The 13,281-nt window shown below is 32.8% G+C and overlaps 2 protein-coding genes across 2 annotated transcripts; both read left to right on the top strand.

The window, feature by feature from the left end:
- Positions 1–235: 235 nt before the first annotated feature.
- On the top strand, positions 236–1,296 carry J4E83_009345 (uncharacterized protein; the record flags this gene model as incomplete). Its single annotated transcript, XM_049336234.1, has 3 exons — positions 236–528; positions 592–790; positions 856–1,296. 3 exons carry the CDS (start codon positions 236–238, stop codon positions 1,294–1,296), a joined length of 933 nt encoding a protein of 310 aa, XP_049184558.1.
- Positions 1,297–1,543: 247 nt separating this feature from the next.
- Positions 1,544–3,027, top strand: J4E83_009344 (uncharacterized protein; the record flags this gene model as incomplete). The annotated part of the gene is made up of 4 exons (XM_049336233.1): positions 1,544–1,726; positions 1,793–2,665; positions 2,729–2,822; positions 2,873–3,027. 4 exons carry the CDS (start codon positions 1,544–1,546, stop codon positions 3,025–3,027), a joined length of 1,305 nt encoding a protein of 434 aa, XP_049184557.1.
- Positions 3,028–13,281: the final 10,254 nt, after the last annotated feature.

The raw sequence follows: 13,281 nt of genomic DNA, 5'->3' as shown, positions 1-13,281 counted from the left end.
TCGTGTCGCCGCTACCTGCGCGTCTATAAACGGTATTCCGAAGTTACCTTTGCAGGAACGTATTGCCAGTTTGCTAGCAGCTCGATGCGATTTCACTTTCACATCTCGACGCACTTCGTACGCATCCATCCACATGCGCTAGCTCATGAAAATCTACCGCTCAATCCTCAGTATCGGTGTTCGCAGCACCATCACCTCCAGACCTCTGCGCACCTCCTTTCAATTCGCACGTACAATGGCAACGATACCGAACGGAGATCTGAACAATACCTCGGCCGAACGTGCACGAACTGAACTCGACATCGATCCCGCGTATCAAGGTCGCTCATTGGCGATACCACCTTCTGAAGACGATGTGGAAATTCGAAAGGCTTACCGGCCATTCATACTTGAGGGGAAAGATGCTGAGGACGATTGGGTGGCTCAATTAGAACTCAGCACTGCACTGAAGATGGTGGACACACAATTGCTCCAACGCGGAGATGAGAGGCTTAAGGTGGTAGTCCTGCACGGAAGCATGCGATCAAGGTACGAATTTGTCAGCAAGATGTCTCATGGGTGCTGTCAGGGAAAAACACTGACACAGGGCAGATCTTACTCGCGCTTGCTGTCGTACGAGGCGAGTCGAATACTTTTCCGCCTTGGCTGCGACGTTCGCATGTACGACCCCACTGGCCTACCTGTCAAGGACGATGTACAACACACACATCCCAAAGTGCAAGAGTTACGCGAACTGAGTAAGTGGAGCGATGGGCATATATGGATATGTCCTGAGCAGCATGGGACTCTCGTAAGTTGACGTCCTGAAACTCCACATGCTTGGTGAATCTCATACTGATAGACTTCTTCTTTCAGACGGCCGTTTTCAAGAACCAGATCGATTGGATACCACTCTCCACCGGCTCTGTTCGTCCGACCCAGGGCCGTACCCTCGGAATCGCACAAGTGAACGGCGGTTCGCAGTCCTTCAACACGGTCAACGCCCTGCGAATACTTGGTCGATGGATGCGCATGTTCGTCATACCGAACCAGAGCTCCATACCCATGGCATATAAGCAGTTCACAGAGGAGGATGCCGGCAGCAGGCTGATGCCCAGCGGAAACAGGGATCGACTTGTCGACTGCATGGAGGAGTTCGTCAAATACACCATTGTGATGCGCCCTCATTTCGACTTCTTCGGCGACAGGTTCAGTGAGAGGGAAGAGAAGCGGGCGAAGCAAGCAAAGGAAGCTAATAAGCCTGCCCCAGACACGCAGCATGCGGCTTTGTCAACTAACGCGGGGCCTTCGAATTGACCCGAACCTCACTTGAATGTAAAAACAGTATCGCACCAAAAATAGAGTCTGACATACAGTGTGGTAGTATGGTAGTATAACGCAGGTTCTGTGTGTATCAACAGCCCTCGACCGGTTCTGGACTAGTGCTGTCGATCATCCGTGAGTGGTGACACCCCGCAAATGCAAGTGACATATCTCCTACGCGCATATATAGTGGCGTCGGCTGGAGCACAAGGTACCATGCTCCTAGTCGATTGCCGCAATGATGATGAAACAACACAGCAGCCCCGGACTGCACAGCGAGGTGTCACCGCCACTGACGCTCAATGAGTCAATCGTAGGAGAGCACACTACCAATGCAGAGCATACGCCTCCCGATGGCGGCTACGGCTGGGTCTGTGTAGCAGCGTGCTTTACTATCAATTGCTTTACATGGGGTACCGTATCAGTGAGTCAAGGTCGCTTATTCGGAAGATACTTCCTCTCCACCGTGCATCATGTTGACAACCTTCAGGCCTATGGCATCTATCTATCGCACTACCTAGCCGACGACATCTTCCCCGAAGCCTCTACCTGGGATTATGCGTTTATCGGCGGCTTCAACTTTGCCATTGCCATGCTCGTGGCACCCTTCGTGACAGTCTTCTGTCGCAAATTCGGAACCCATGTTGTCATGTGCTGCGGCCTGGTCTTGCAGCTCGGCGGCTTCATCGCTGCCTCATTCGCAACACGAATTTGGCAGCTTCACCTCTCGCAGGGCGTTCTAATCGGTTGCGGAATTGGCTTCTTATACATTCCCTGCCTTCCAGTCCTGTCGCAATGGTTTGATCGGAAACGAAGCCTGGCCAACGGAATTAGTGCAGCAGGGTCTGGTGTCGGCGGCGCAGCCTTCACTTGGGGTACCGAGGCCATCATTCAGAGATTCAGCATTAGTTGGGCCTTGCGCATCACGGGCATCATCGCTTTCGTGGCCAATCTTACTGCGACGGTCTTCATACGCGACAGGAACAAGGCCATTCGGCCATCCCAACTAGGCTTCGATACCAAACTCCTGCGCCGCTACGAAGTAATATTGCTGCTTGCATGGGTCTTCATCAGCATGCTGGGATACATCGTCCTCCTCTTTTCACTCTCCGATTTTGCACTATCGATAGGCCTCTCGCGACCCCAAGCTACAGATATAATCGGCCTCTTGAACGTCGGGACAGCGATCGGGCGTCCAATCATCGGTATCCTGAGTGATCAATGGAGCAGGATAGATACGGCAGGAGCATTGACCTTGCTGTGCGGTGTCTCATGCTTTGCATTCTGGCTGCCTGCTACGTCCTACGCACTAACGGTATTCTTTGCCATCCTCTGCGGCGCGATCGTTGGTGTATTCTGGATGGTAAGTGGAGATCGCAACCGAGATGAACTTCAAACAGCTCCACTGACCACTTACCCCAACCAGACCATTGGCCCGCTTTGCGTCGAAGTCGCAGGCATCAAGAACCTGCAGTCGTTGCTCTCCCTATCCTGGGCAGCAGTCATCATCCCAGCAACAGGTATGCGCCTCGTTCTCAAGGTCGAGAGGAGCCTTAACGAACTGAAGCAGTTTCCGAGGGAATCGCACTCAAGCTCAGACGGTCTTCATCCTCCCGTGAGTATCTTCATACTCAGATCTTTGCAGGTCTTTCATATGTAGTGGCTAGTGGATTCATGTTTCAGCTACGGAGGGTGAAACGTCGCCAAAATGCCCTCGACCGATAGCATGCATGCTTAGATCAACGCTCATGCAATCTCTGCAAGAACCTCCAACAAGACATGATTTTGTATGCGACAACCTTCCAACGGAGACGTGCTGAATCGGTAGCCCGCCCTTAGCTTCTTGTCCAGATATTCTGAGCTGTGGCCGTCGGGATTTTGTGCAAGCACGAGGGAGAAAGCGGTTGTACAAAGCGTTGTCGAAACTGAAAGTTGCGCTGGTAGTCCGTTCGATGCTGGCGGAAAGTCAGTCGAGTTTTCCTGAATCGGGCTCAATAAACTTAGACCTCCATTGGTGTGTGCTAGAGGAGTCATGAAAGCAGGCATATCACGCGATTCCCATGGTGGCGACGCGTCCATCGCATACGAATCTACTAGGTTCAGTTGTATATCCGCATTCTGTATGTCTATCTCCGCACCGAATGGTGAATAAAGCTCATGTGCTTGCTTTTGGCAGGGGACAATAGAGCTTGTGTCCAACTAGCCTCGTCAAATTATGGTGACATTTGCGATGTATGAGCCTACCTCGCTGATCGATAGAGATTTAATATGTTGAAAAGATGTTTCAGGCGTACTTCCGATGTGGGTGATGCTCTCTAGGTTGCTTGATAACTGTGTTGCGAGATGCTGGGCTCTCGAGAAAGCCTCGAGGAATGCTTCGTCAAGCCCTAACGTATACAACAGCTTTTTGAGCGATTGAACCTCCTGAGTAGCTCTCGCGAGCTCTGCTGTCGTAGAGTCTTGACTACATCCGTTTTCAGATTCGCGGAGCTTCGTTTCAAGTTCGGCAACGTATGCTTTGCGCCGAGCGCGACTGCGACGCTGATTGTTGCGCACCCGCTCGTCGTTTGTAGACTTGGAAGGTTGTCAGCACCTGATGACGCGATGAGATAGGAGCAAAGCACTTTCGCATTGGCATTCTTGTGCGCCATTGTCAAGAGTTTCAGTAAGTGGAGGCTGTCGAGACTGCGAGTGTTGAAAGATTATGGGGTAACGAGGTTGTGACGAGCTGCCACGCGGCGTGACGTCATTTGTCAGCCTCAAAAGGAAGTTGCTTGCGCGTGTGAGCAGACGTTGCACAAGAGCAGGACCAAGACTACAATCTTTTGTATCGGTTCAAGCTACCTCTCATCCATAAGCTCTAGAACAAGCGTATTCTTGACACTGCATTCCTGGTCTCCCTGACAGCCCAGACTCGCCCGTATCCGATGTCTATCACCGTCGCCACGCATTTCCGATATGATGGTGGCAGCGGTCTCGCATGATATTAGCAAACCATTGTCGAGCGACTTCCCTTGAGGCGCAGATGTGGGTGGACAAAAACAACTCGTAGTGTTAGGACAGCCATCGTCTTCCGCGACGCTGCGGGACGAGGCTACGCTTTGATCGGTCATTGAGCTTTCTGTTATCCGAGAATCGAAGGCTCCTCGTGTCTCGGGTGGTTTGCAGCAAGATGACTTCTCCTGGTCTACCATGGCAACAGGCTCATGCGCAGCAGTAGACGGCGAGTTGGTCGTGTCATTCGCTCTCTCGGACATACATGCTGCGTCTTGAATGGCTCCTACCACTGTCTGACGAACATGGTGGGTGTCTGGGAAAGACTGTGCATGATGTTGAATTGGCTGGTGCGGCCGCTGCTGGATTGGGGTCTGTGCAGGGGCTGGCTCAGGAACTTGAACCGGAGATCGCACAACAGACTGAGAGACAGGATAGGTCGCGTATCCGACAGGACTTTGCGCGGGAGTAAGTGAGACCTGAGGTCGCATCGCTGGCTGAGCATACAGCGCGGCAGCAGAGAGACTTGGTGCGCTTGGCGCATCAAAGGATCGTAGATACGCGTCCACTTCGTCGTGCGATACGCCACGACTGGCCAGCAAACTCTTCAGACGCGCATTTTCCTCTGCAACCTTGCGGGCTGCGCGTTGCATCTCTTGAGTAGCGGCGATGCCTTTGGCTTCATATTCCTGCACGCGTCGCTGCAGGTCCTGGATGAGCTCTTTCCGCTGATTACGCGAGCGCCGCTGATTCTCGCGGATCCGAATGGAAGAAGGCGTGTCGCTTCCCTGCGTGTGGCTTAGCGTGCGTCTCAGCGACAACACATCTGCTAATAACAGCTTACCTTTTTCGACATGATCGGGTCGCTGTAATTAAAGAATCGCGATATGCAGGAACATAGGTGAGGACCAGCAGGTGGGGTTCCGAGCTACTTAGCTTCTGCAATTAGCGTCTGGTCTGGATCGACACCAAACGAACGCCGCTCCTGGCATCAACGTGCGCGACATTCTGCAGCTACCTGCAACTCTTTCTCTTTCTACATCTAGTATTTTACTAAAGCTTACCTATTTTAAGTTCTTATACTAAAATCTTTTATTTTAAGTAGAATCTAATAATAAAATTACTATTTATCTTAAAAGTAATATTACTAGTATTTTAAGTCTAATTTAGTTATCTTTATAGTAAAATAATATTTATAGATATTAAAAGATATTAAAAGACTTTAAGCTAGTTACTTTTAAAGCTACTAAATAGAATTAAGAATTATTTAGTATATATTACTATAGTAATATAATTAGTATTTAATATTTAATTTTATAAATTTTATTTAGTAGAAAGATATTAAATAATACTTTACTTTTAAAGTTACTCTAAAACTATATAAAGATTTTAAATTAAAATATACTTAGTATATATTACTATTAGTACTAAGATTTCTATATAAACTAATAATATATTACTTTTTAAGTCTTACTAAGAAAGAAAGTCTAATATTAACTAATATCTATATTATTAATATCTTACTATATTTAAATATTAGATATTAATATAATATAACTTAAACTAATAAAACTAATTACTTTATTAAAGTTTTATTCTTAAAAGTAACTATAATAGTAAACTACTAATATAGCTACTTTCTATTTAAAAGTATTATTATACTAATAGTAAACTTTAAATATACTATTTTTTTTAGTTTATTTATTATTACTTAAGCTAAGAATTTTTATAACTACTTAATACTAGTATATAATAGCTATTTTAATTTCTATAAATAAAGCTATTTATAACTTAATTTTATATTTAAAGCTATAAGATATAAATAAAGAAAAAGATAAAGAATATAAAGTATGTATATAAAAGTATAATTTTACTTACTATATATTTTAGTATTTTATTACTTTATAATTTATAGCTCTATTAGTCTTTCTAGACCTAAGAGATAAAGACTATAGCGTACTTTATTTAATATTAAATAATTATATAATTCTATAATTACGTAATTTTATAATAATATATTACTATCTTAGACTTAATAGCAAACTTAAAAATCTTAAATATAAGTTTTAATTTATAACTTACTATAATACTTATACTTATACTACTACTACTAATATAATATTTACTATATACGTACTTATAATAGACTAACTACTTTATATTAATTAAATATTACTAATAGCTATCTAGGCTATTATAGTAAAGTATTAATATAGAGTAGAGTAATAATATATAGTTAGTAACTCTATATAGTAATCTTATTATAAGTATATTTTCTAAATACTTTATACTTATTATATATAACTATAGAAATTAAAAAAACTTTCTTTATAATATTTACTATAGATATAGTACTTTAATAATAATAATATACTTATAAAAAGTAATAGTAATAGAGGCTTTTTTAGTATACTTAGAAGTAGACTTAGAAGTAGTAATAGGTAAGCTATAAAGCTATAGAAATATTAAAATATTTTTAAAAGTTAATATAGAAGCTTTCTAAGAGAAAGCTCTTAGTAGAAAGAGTAGAAGTTAGAGTATAACGTAATATAGCTTTTTTCTTAGCTATAGAAGTAGATAGATAAAAGTCTAAGTAGTATAGATAAACTTTAGATCTAGAGTAATATTAAATTATAGTACTATACTACTATAAAATATAAATAATATTTATATAAGTAAACTATAGTATAGAGAATAGTAGTCTAGAAAAGAATTATATAAAGCTTTATATATAAAAGATACTTTTCTTTATTCTATATCTTTTTTAATACCTTTATATATATTTAAAAAAAAATCTACTAATATATCTACTAAATATAAAGAACTTTCTATACTAAACTTCTTTTTTATACTTATAATAGAGGCTTTAGTTTTTATAATAATACTATTTAGCGTAATAGAATGTACTACTCTAGTAGTTTCTACTAGTTATATACGTAGTATATTTAACTTTCTAGTTTATTTTAAAAAGACTTTAATAAAAGACTTATAAGATATAGCTATAAAAATAAAGCTAAAAAAAAACTTTTATTAAAATAGTAAGAGATAGATAAAAGTAGTTACTACTAATAAGAAATACATTATAGCTTTATATATTATAGATATATACTATCTCTTCTAAATAGATTTTCTTTCTAATATTTTAGTAATTATAAAGAAATAGTTTAATTAACTTAGTATATTAAATAAAAAGCTTAGTAGTTTAAAGTTAGTAATCTAAGATAAGCTTAACTTTATTAAGCTTATAGTAAGTAATATTTTTCTTAGCTAGAAAAAGGCAGCGCTTTACTAGCTATAGAAGATAGTATATATATAGTATAGTATTAAGCTATACTAATAAACGCGTAATAATAGACAGAATAGATAGTTAGTATACTAGAGAATAGCGTAATATAGCTACTAATATAGCTAGCTTATAGGTAATTACGTATAAAATATAGATTAATTATATAGATATTATATAAGTATCTTAAGTTATCTTAGAAGCTTTATACTAGTAGTAGACTTACTAGATTACCTTTTAGAGTTGCATAATTATATAAAGCTAGTATTAGTACTACTAGTTAATAGTCTAGATAGCTATTAGTACGTAATATATAATAAATATAAAGTAGTTAGTCTATTATAATTATATGTATAGTAACTATTATATTAGTAGTAGTAGTAGTAGTAGTATAAGTATAAGTATTATAAGTATTATAAGTTATAAATCTAGACTTATATTAGAGATTTTTTAAGTTTACTTTTAGAGTAATATAGTAACGCGTTATTACGTAATTACGTAATTACTTAATTACTTAATTTTAAAAAATATACGCTATAGACTCTATCTCTTAGATCTAGAGAAGGCTATCTAGACTATTAACTAGTAGCACTAGTACTAGCTTTATATAATTACGTAGTACTAAAAAGAAACTAAGTAAGTTTACTACTAGTATAAAGTTTCTAAAATAACTTAAGATACTTATATAATACTTATATATAGTACTAACGCACTAGGTAAGCTAGTTTAGCTAATAAGCTACCTTTCTCTACTAAAATTAGTAATATATAGCTTTTTTTAAAGCTTAATAAATAAGTAGCTATATATTATAAATATATACTTTAAATTTCTAAAATATAGTTAAAAGCTAGCTCTATAATATAAAAAGAAAAGATTTTATAAAATATTATTCTTTTAGCTAGTTATACTAGCTTAAAGTAAAGAGTTCTTAAAAAGTTCTTTTTAATATTTCTATTCTTAATAACTTTAACTATAGTATTCTATTAGGTTTAATATTTAAGTGTAAAATAGTAAATAGCTTAGCTTTATATATAATCTAAAATTACTTAATTAGATCTAGTATTAGTAAAGATATATAAGTTTAAAGTAAAAGCTATCTTTTATTTTATATTAAGTAATACTAGTACTATAAGCTATAAAAAAGTATAAAACTTATAAGTATACTATTAGTAAGCTTTTATTATATACTAGTTAGCTTAAATATAGTAATATAGCTTTATATAAGCTAATTTTATAGTTTAAACTTATTTTAGTTAAAAATACTTATTTTATTAATTTTACTACTATAATATATTATTACTATAATAAAATTACTTTTATAATATACTTTAAGCTTTATGATAGTAAAGTATTAATATAGAGTAGAGTAACAAAATATAGTTAGTAACTCTATATAGTAATTTTATTATAAGTATATTTTCTAAATACTATATATTTACTATATATAACTATAGAATTTAATAAAACTTTTTTTCTCTAATATTTACTATAAATATAGTACTTTAATAATAATAATAATATACTTATAAAAAGTAATAGTAATAGAAGCTTCTTTAGTATACTTAAGAGTAGACTTAGAAGTAGTAATAAGTAAGCTATAAAGCTATTAAGCTATAGAAATATTAAAATATTCTTAATTCTAATATAGAAGCTTTCTAAGAGAAAGCTCTTAGTAAAGATCTTAGTAGAAAGAGTAGAAGTTAGAGTAGAAGTTAGAGCGTAGTATAATATAGCCTTTCTCTTAGCTATAAAGCTAGATAAGTAGAAGTGCTATATAAGTAAACTCTAAGCCTAGAGTAATATTAAATTATAGTACTATACTACTATAAAATATAAATAATATTTGCGTAAGTAAACTATAGTATAGAGAATAGTAGTCTAAAGAGAGTTATATAAACTTTATATATAAAAAATACTTTTCTTCTTTTTTTTTTTTCTATTTAATAACTTTCTATCTTAAAGAACTTCTTACATCTCTAAGAAATCTAAATACTTAGACTAAATATCTAGCTAAATACCTAGCTAAATACCTAGATATAACTTCTAAGCTTAATACTAATACTAATATTACTTTAAAAATATTAAGCTTTACTTTTCTTTTTATACTTACTACCTAAGTAGATACTTCTAACTCTATAGTATCTAGTCTAAATAATAGTTACTTAGTACTACTAATAAGCTTAGTCTTTTATAAGGTTAGTATTACTAATACTAATATAACTTTTAATACTTTATACCTTTAAGTATAAATATATAAAGATAACTTTAAGAATATAGTAGTAATATTTATAGATATTATTTTACTAAAAGAATTTAACTTAAAAATCAAGATACTATATACTTATCTTTATATAAATATACTTTTTATTCTTAAACTATTCTAGATAAATATACTATTTATATACTATACTATAAAAAAAAAGATAAAGCCTTTACTTAGAAGAAATTTAAGTATTAGAAAAAAGTAGATATAATATATAATATAATAATAGTACTAGTATAAGTAGTAGTAAAAAAGTAGATATAGTTAAATAGACTTTATCTCTAAACTTTACTCTAAAAGTTAGAAATACTTAGAATTATTAAAGAGATAAGAAATAAGCTATAAATATAAGTATAGTAGTAATAGAGCTAGTAAGCTAAGAAATAGTAGTTATAGATACTCTAGAATAACCTAAGTATTATTATAAAGTTTAGACTACTACTATAAAAGAGCTATAAACTTATTAGTATTATACTAGTGTATAAGGTGTCTTTATATAAATTAGATCTTTAATAACCTAAGAATTACTTAGAGAGAGAATGTTTTTTAATAAGAGCTTTTTAGAATTATCTTATTATCTAGAAGATTATTTTTTACTTATACTTTTTAGTATTAAACTTTTATATAATACTTTAGATAATAGAATCTCTCTATAATAGAACTCTTTTCTACTAAACTAATATTTATATACTTTCTTACCTATACTAATTACTTTACGTTCTTATAGTAATATATCTTTATACCTTTTAATATCTAAATAAATAGTAAAGTCTATAAAGATGTATTCTACTATATAGTATAAGAAGTAGTTAGTATATATTAATATAATGTATATAGCAATAATAACTATAATAAATATAATAAGTATAGACTTAGCTCTTTTCTTTAGATTAGCTAGAACTATAATAGTAGTTGTATTTAGGCTAACTACGTTCTTACTACTAAGTAATATTAAATAAGATAATTACGTAGATAAGGCAACTACTTAGAAACACTAGAAAATATTAATTTAACTAATACCTAGAATAGTAATATTAGAAGTATAATAAAATACTAGGCTAATAAGGTTAGTATAATACTATAGTAGTATATTTAGAATATACACTAGTGTAGAACTATAGTTTAATAGAACTACTAACCTAATAGAGTATTATAGTAAGTAAAACGCTAAGCTATACTAACTATAAAAGTATTTAGAAAGTATTCTCTACTATTAGATAAAGAGTATTAAACACTATTAAGTATTTAGAACTTATCTTTTAATTATATAATCTTTATAGTATAATATTTATTTAGTATTTAAGCTATTAAGTAAAGAAGTATTAGCTTCTTTATAAGTTATTTAGAACTATAATAACTACTAAAGAAATAGAAAAAGCGTAAGGCGTTAAAAGATTTAGTAATCTTCTCTTCTAAGTATTTATTTACTACTTCTTTAACTACTTTAATACTAAAGATACTAACCTCTAAAACTATTTCTAAAGTAGAGAGTATATTATTATTTATAATAGTAACTAATAGTATAGTTTCTATAGTTTACTCTAGATATACTACTCTAGTCTTTACTAGTAATAATATTACTAAGTTTCTTAAAGACTATAACTAATAAGCTAATAATAAAGGCCTTTCTAATAAGATAAGAGTCTTTATTCTTCTAGATTATATTAGTAATAAAAATTACTCTATTACTTATATTATTAAGCTTTTTACTAGTTATAAGAAGAAGAACTAGGCTAAGCTTAAGACAAATATAAGAAAATACTAGATAGATAAGAATACTACTATTAAGATAAATAAGTACTTATACTTATAAGCTTTTATCTATAAGTATATTAATAATCTACTTAGTTTTACTAAGTATTATACTTACTTCTACGTAATAGTAAAAGCTTATATTACTAATAAGTAAGTTCTATAAAAGAAACTTAGCTTTCTCTTCTACTATAGACTTCTAAAGTATAATATATAGATAGTTACTTTTATAATACTTAATACTTTTAAAGGTAATAATTAGGCTAAGTACTATATAGATAAGATCTATATCTTCTTTAAAAAATACTATAGAAAGAATAATACTATTAATAATATATATACTTAAAAACGTAGTAGTATAAATACTAAGATAAGATATATTATACTTACTAATAAGTATACTACTTTTAACTTAGAGAAAGTAAAAAAAGTTATTACTAATCTTAAGAAGTAATAGAAGAAGTAAGAATCTCTACTTTTTTTTAATATAGATCTTAAAATAGAATAACTTATAACTTTACTAAATAGACTAAGACTTAATATAGATATAGTTTATTTCTTTATAGTTTACTTATTAGTTACTTTAATCTTTAAGAACTTCTATAATACTTTATACTTTATAGACTATATAACTAAGAAAGAGCTCTTTATTAAGAGAAATAATAATTCTTTTATTACTAAAGTACTTAGAAATATAGCTTTTAAAAGAGAAACTATTTAGTATAGAAAGACTAAGTATACTAATACTTACTATATATATAATAAGAAAAGTTATAAGATTACTAAGTGTAAACTCTATAATAACTTCTATAATCTAGATTAGATTAGTTACTATTAGAATAGTAAGTGTAAGTAAGAAACGTACTATTTTAGCCTACTCTATAATTACCTTAACTAAATCTCTAGTACTTTTCTATTAATCTATAAGCTTAAATAGCTTAGATCTAAGATTAAGAAGTATTTTAATATTACTAATAATATAATAGAGTAGCCTGCGTTTAGTATTCTTTCTAAAAAGTTTAAGAAAAACTTTTACTTTAAGTATATTCTTAAGTAATTAAACTTAGCTAATATAATTACTTACTTAGACTATTACGTTAGTTATAAGAATACTTAATAGTAGTTTATCTAGTTTTAGAAAGGTATTAAGTACTCTAAGAAGGTCTAGCTACTTAATAATATTAATTCTAATAGTATTATTATTAGTAGTAAGAATACTACTTTTCTCTATAGTGCTAAGAGTAATACTATTAGGTACCTAAATAAGAGTATTCTTAGTAACTCTAATTAAGTTTGTAATAGCTATATTAAGAAGAGAAGTAGACTTTCTAAGTAATTATAGAGCTTTTAGCTATTACCTAAGAAGAATATAATTAGATAGATTCTTAACTTATAAATGTTAAACACTACTATAATACTAGAGAATAGTTAGTTAGAATAGCTATTTCTTTTATAAGTACCTAACGCGCTATTTATAGTTATACGTCTACCTACTAATATCTATATTAATAATAGTATATTAGCTAATTCTAGATATTTATTATAAGGCTATAAGAAGAAGGTAGTTAAGTTTTTAGACGCTTTTTCTAACCTAGAACTTAAAAAGCTTATTAAAGAATAACCTAATTATATTATAATAGCTCTTCTAAGTTAGAAAGTATAAGAAGTAATAGTTTCTAATTTAATT

The sequence above is a fragment of the Alternaria metachromatica genome (assembly GCF_023757995.1).
Source record: "Alternaria metachromatica strain BMP 0045 chromosome Unknown scaffold_32, whole genome shotgun sequence".
Taxonomy (NCBI): domain Eukaryota; kingdom Fungi; phylum Ascomycota; class Dothideomycetes; order Pleosporales; family Pleosporaceae; genus Alternaria; species Alternaria metachromatica.
The sequence above is the reverse complement of the archived record's forward strand: the minus strand, read 5'-3'. Positions and strand labels throughout refer to the sequence as shown.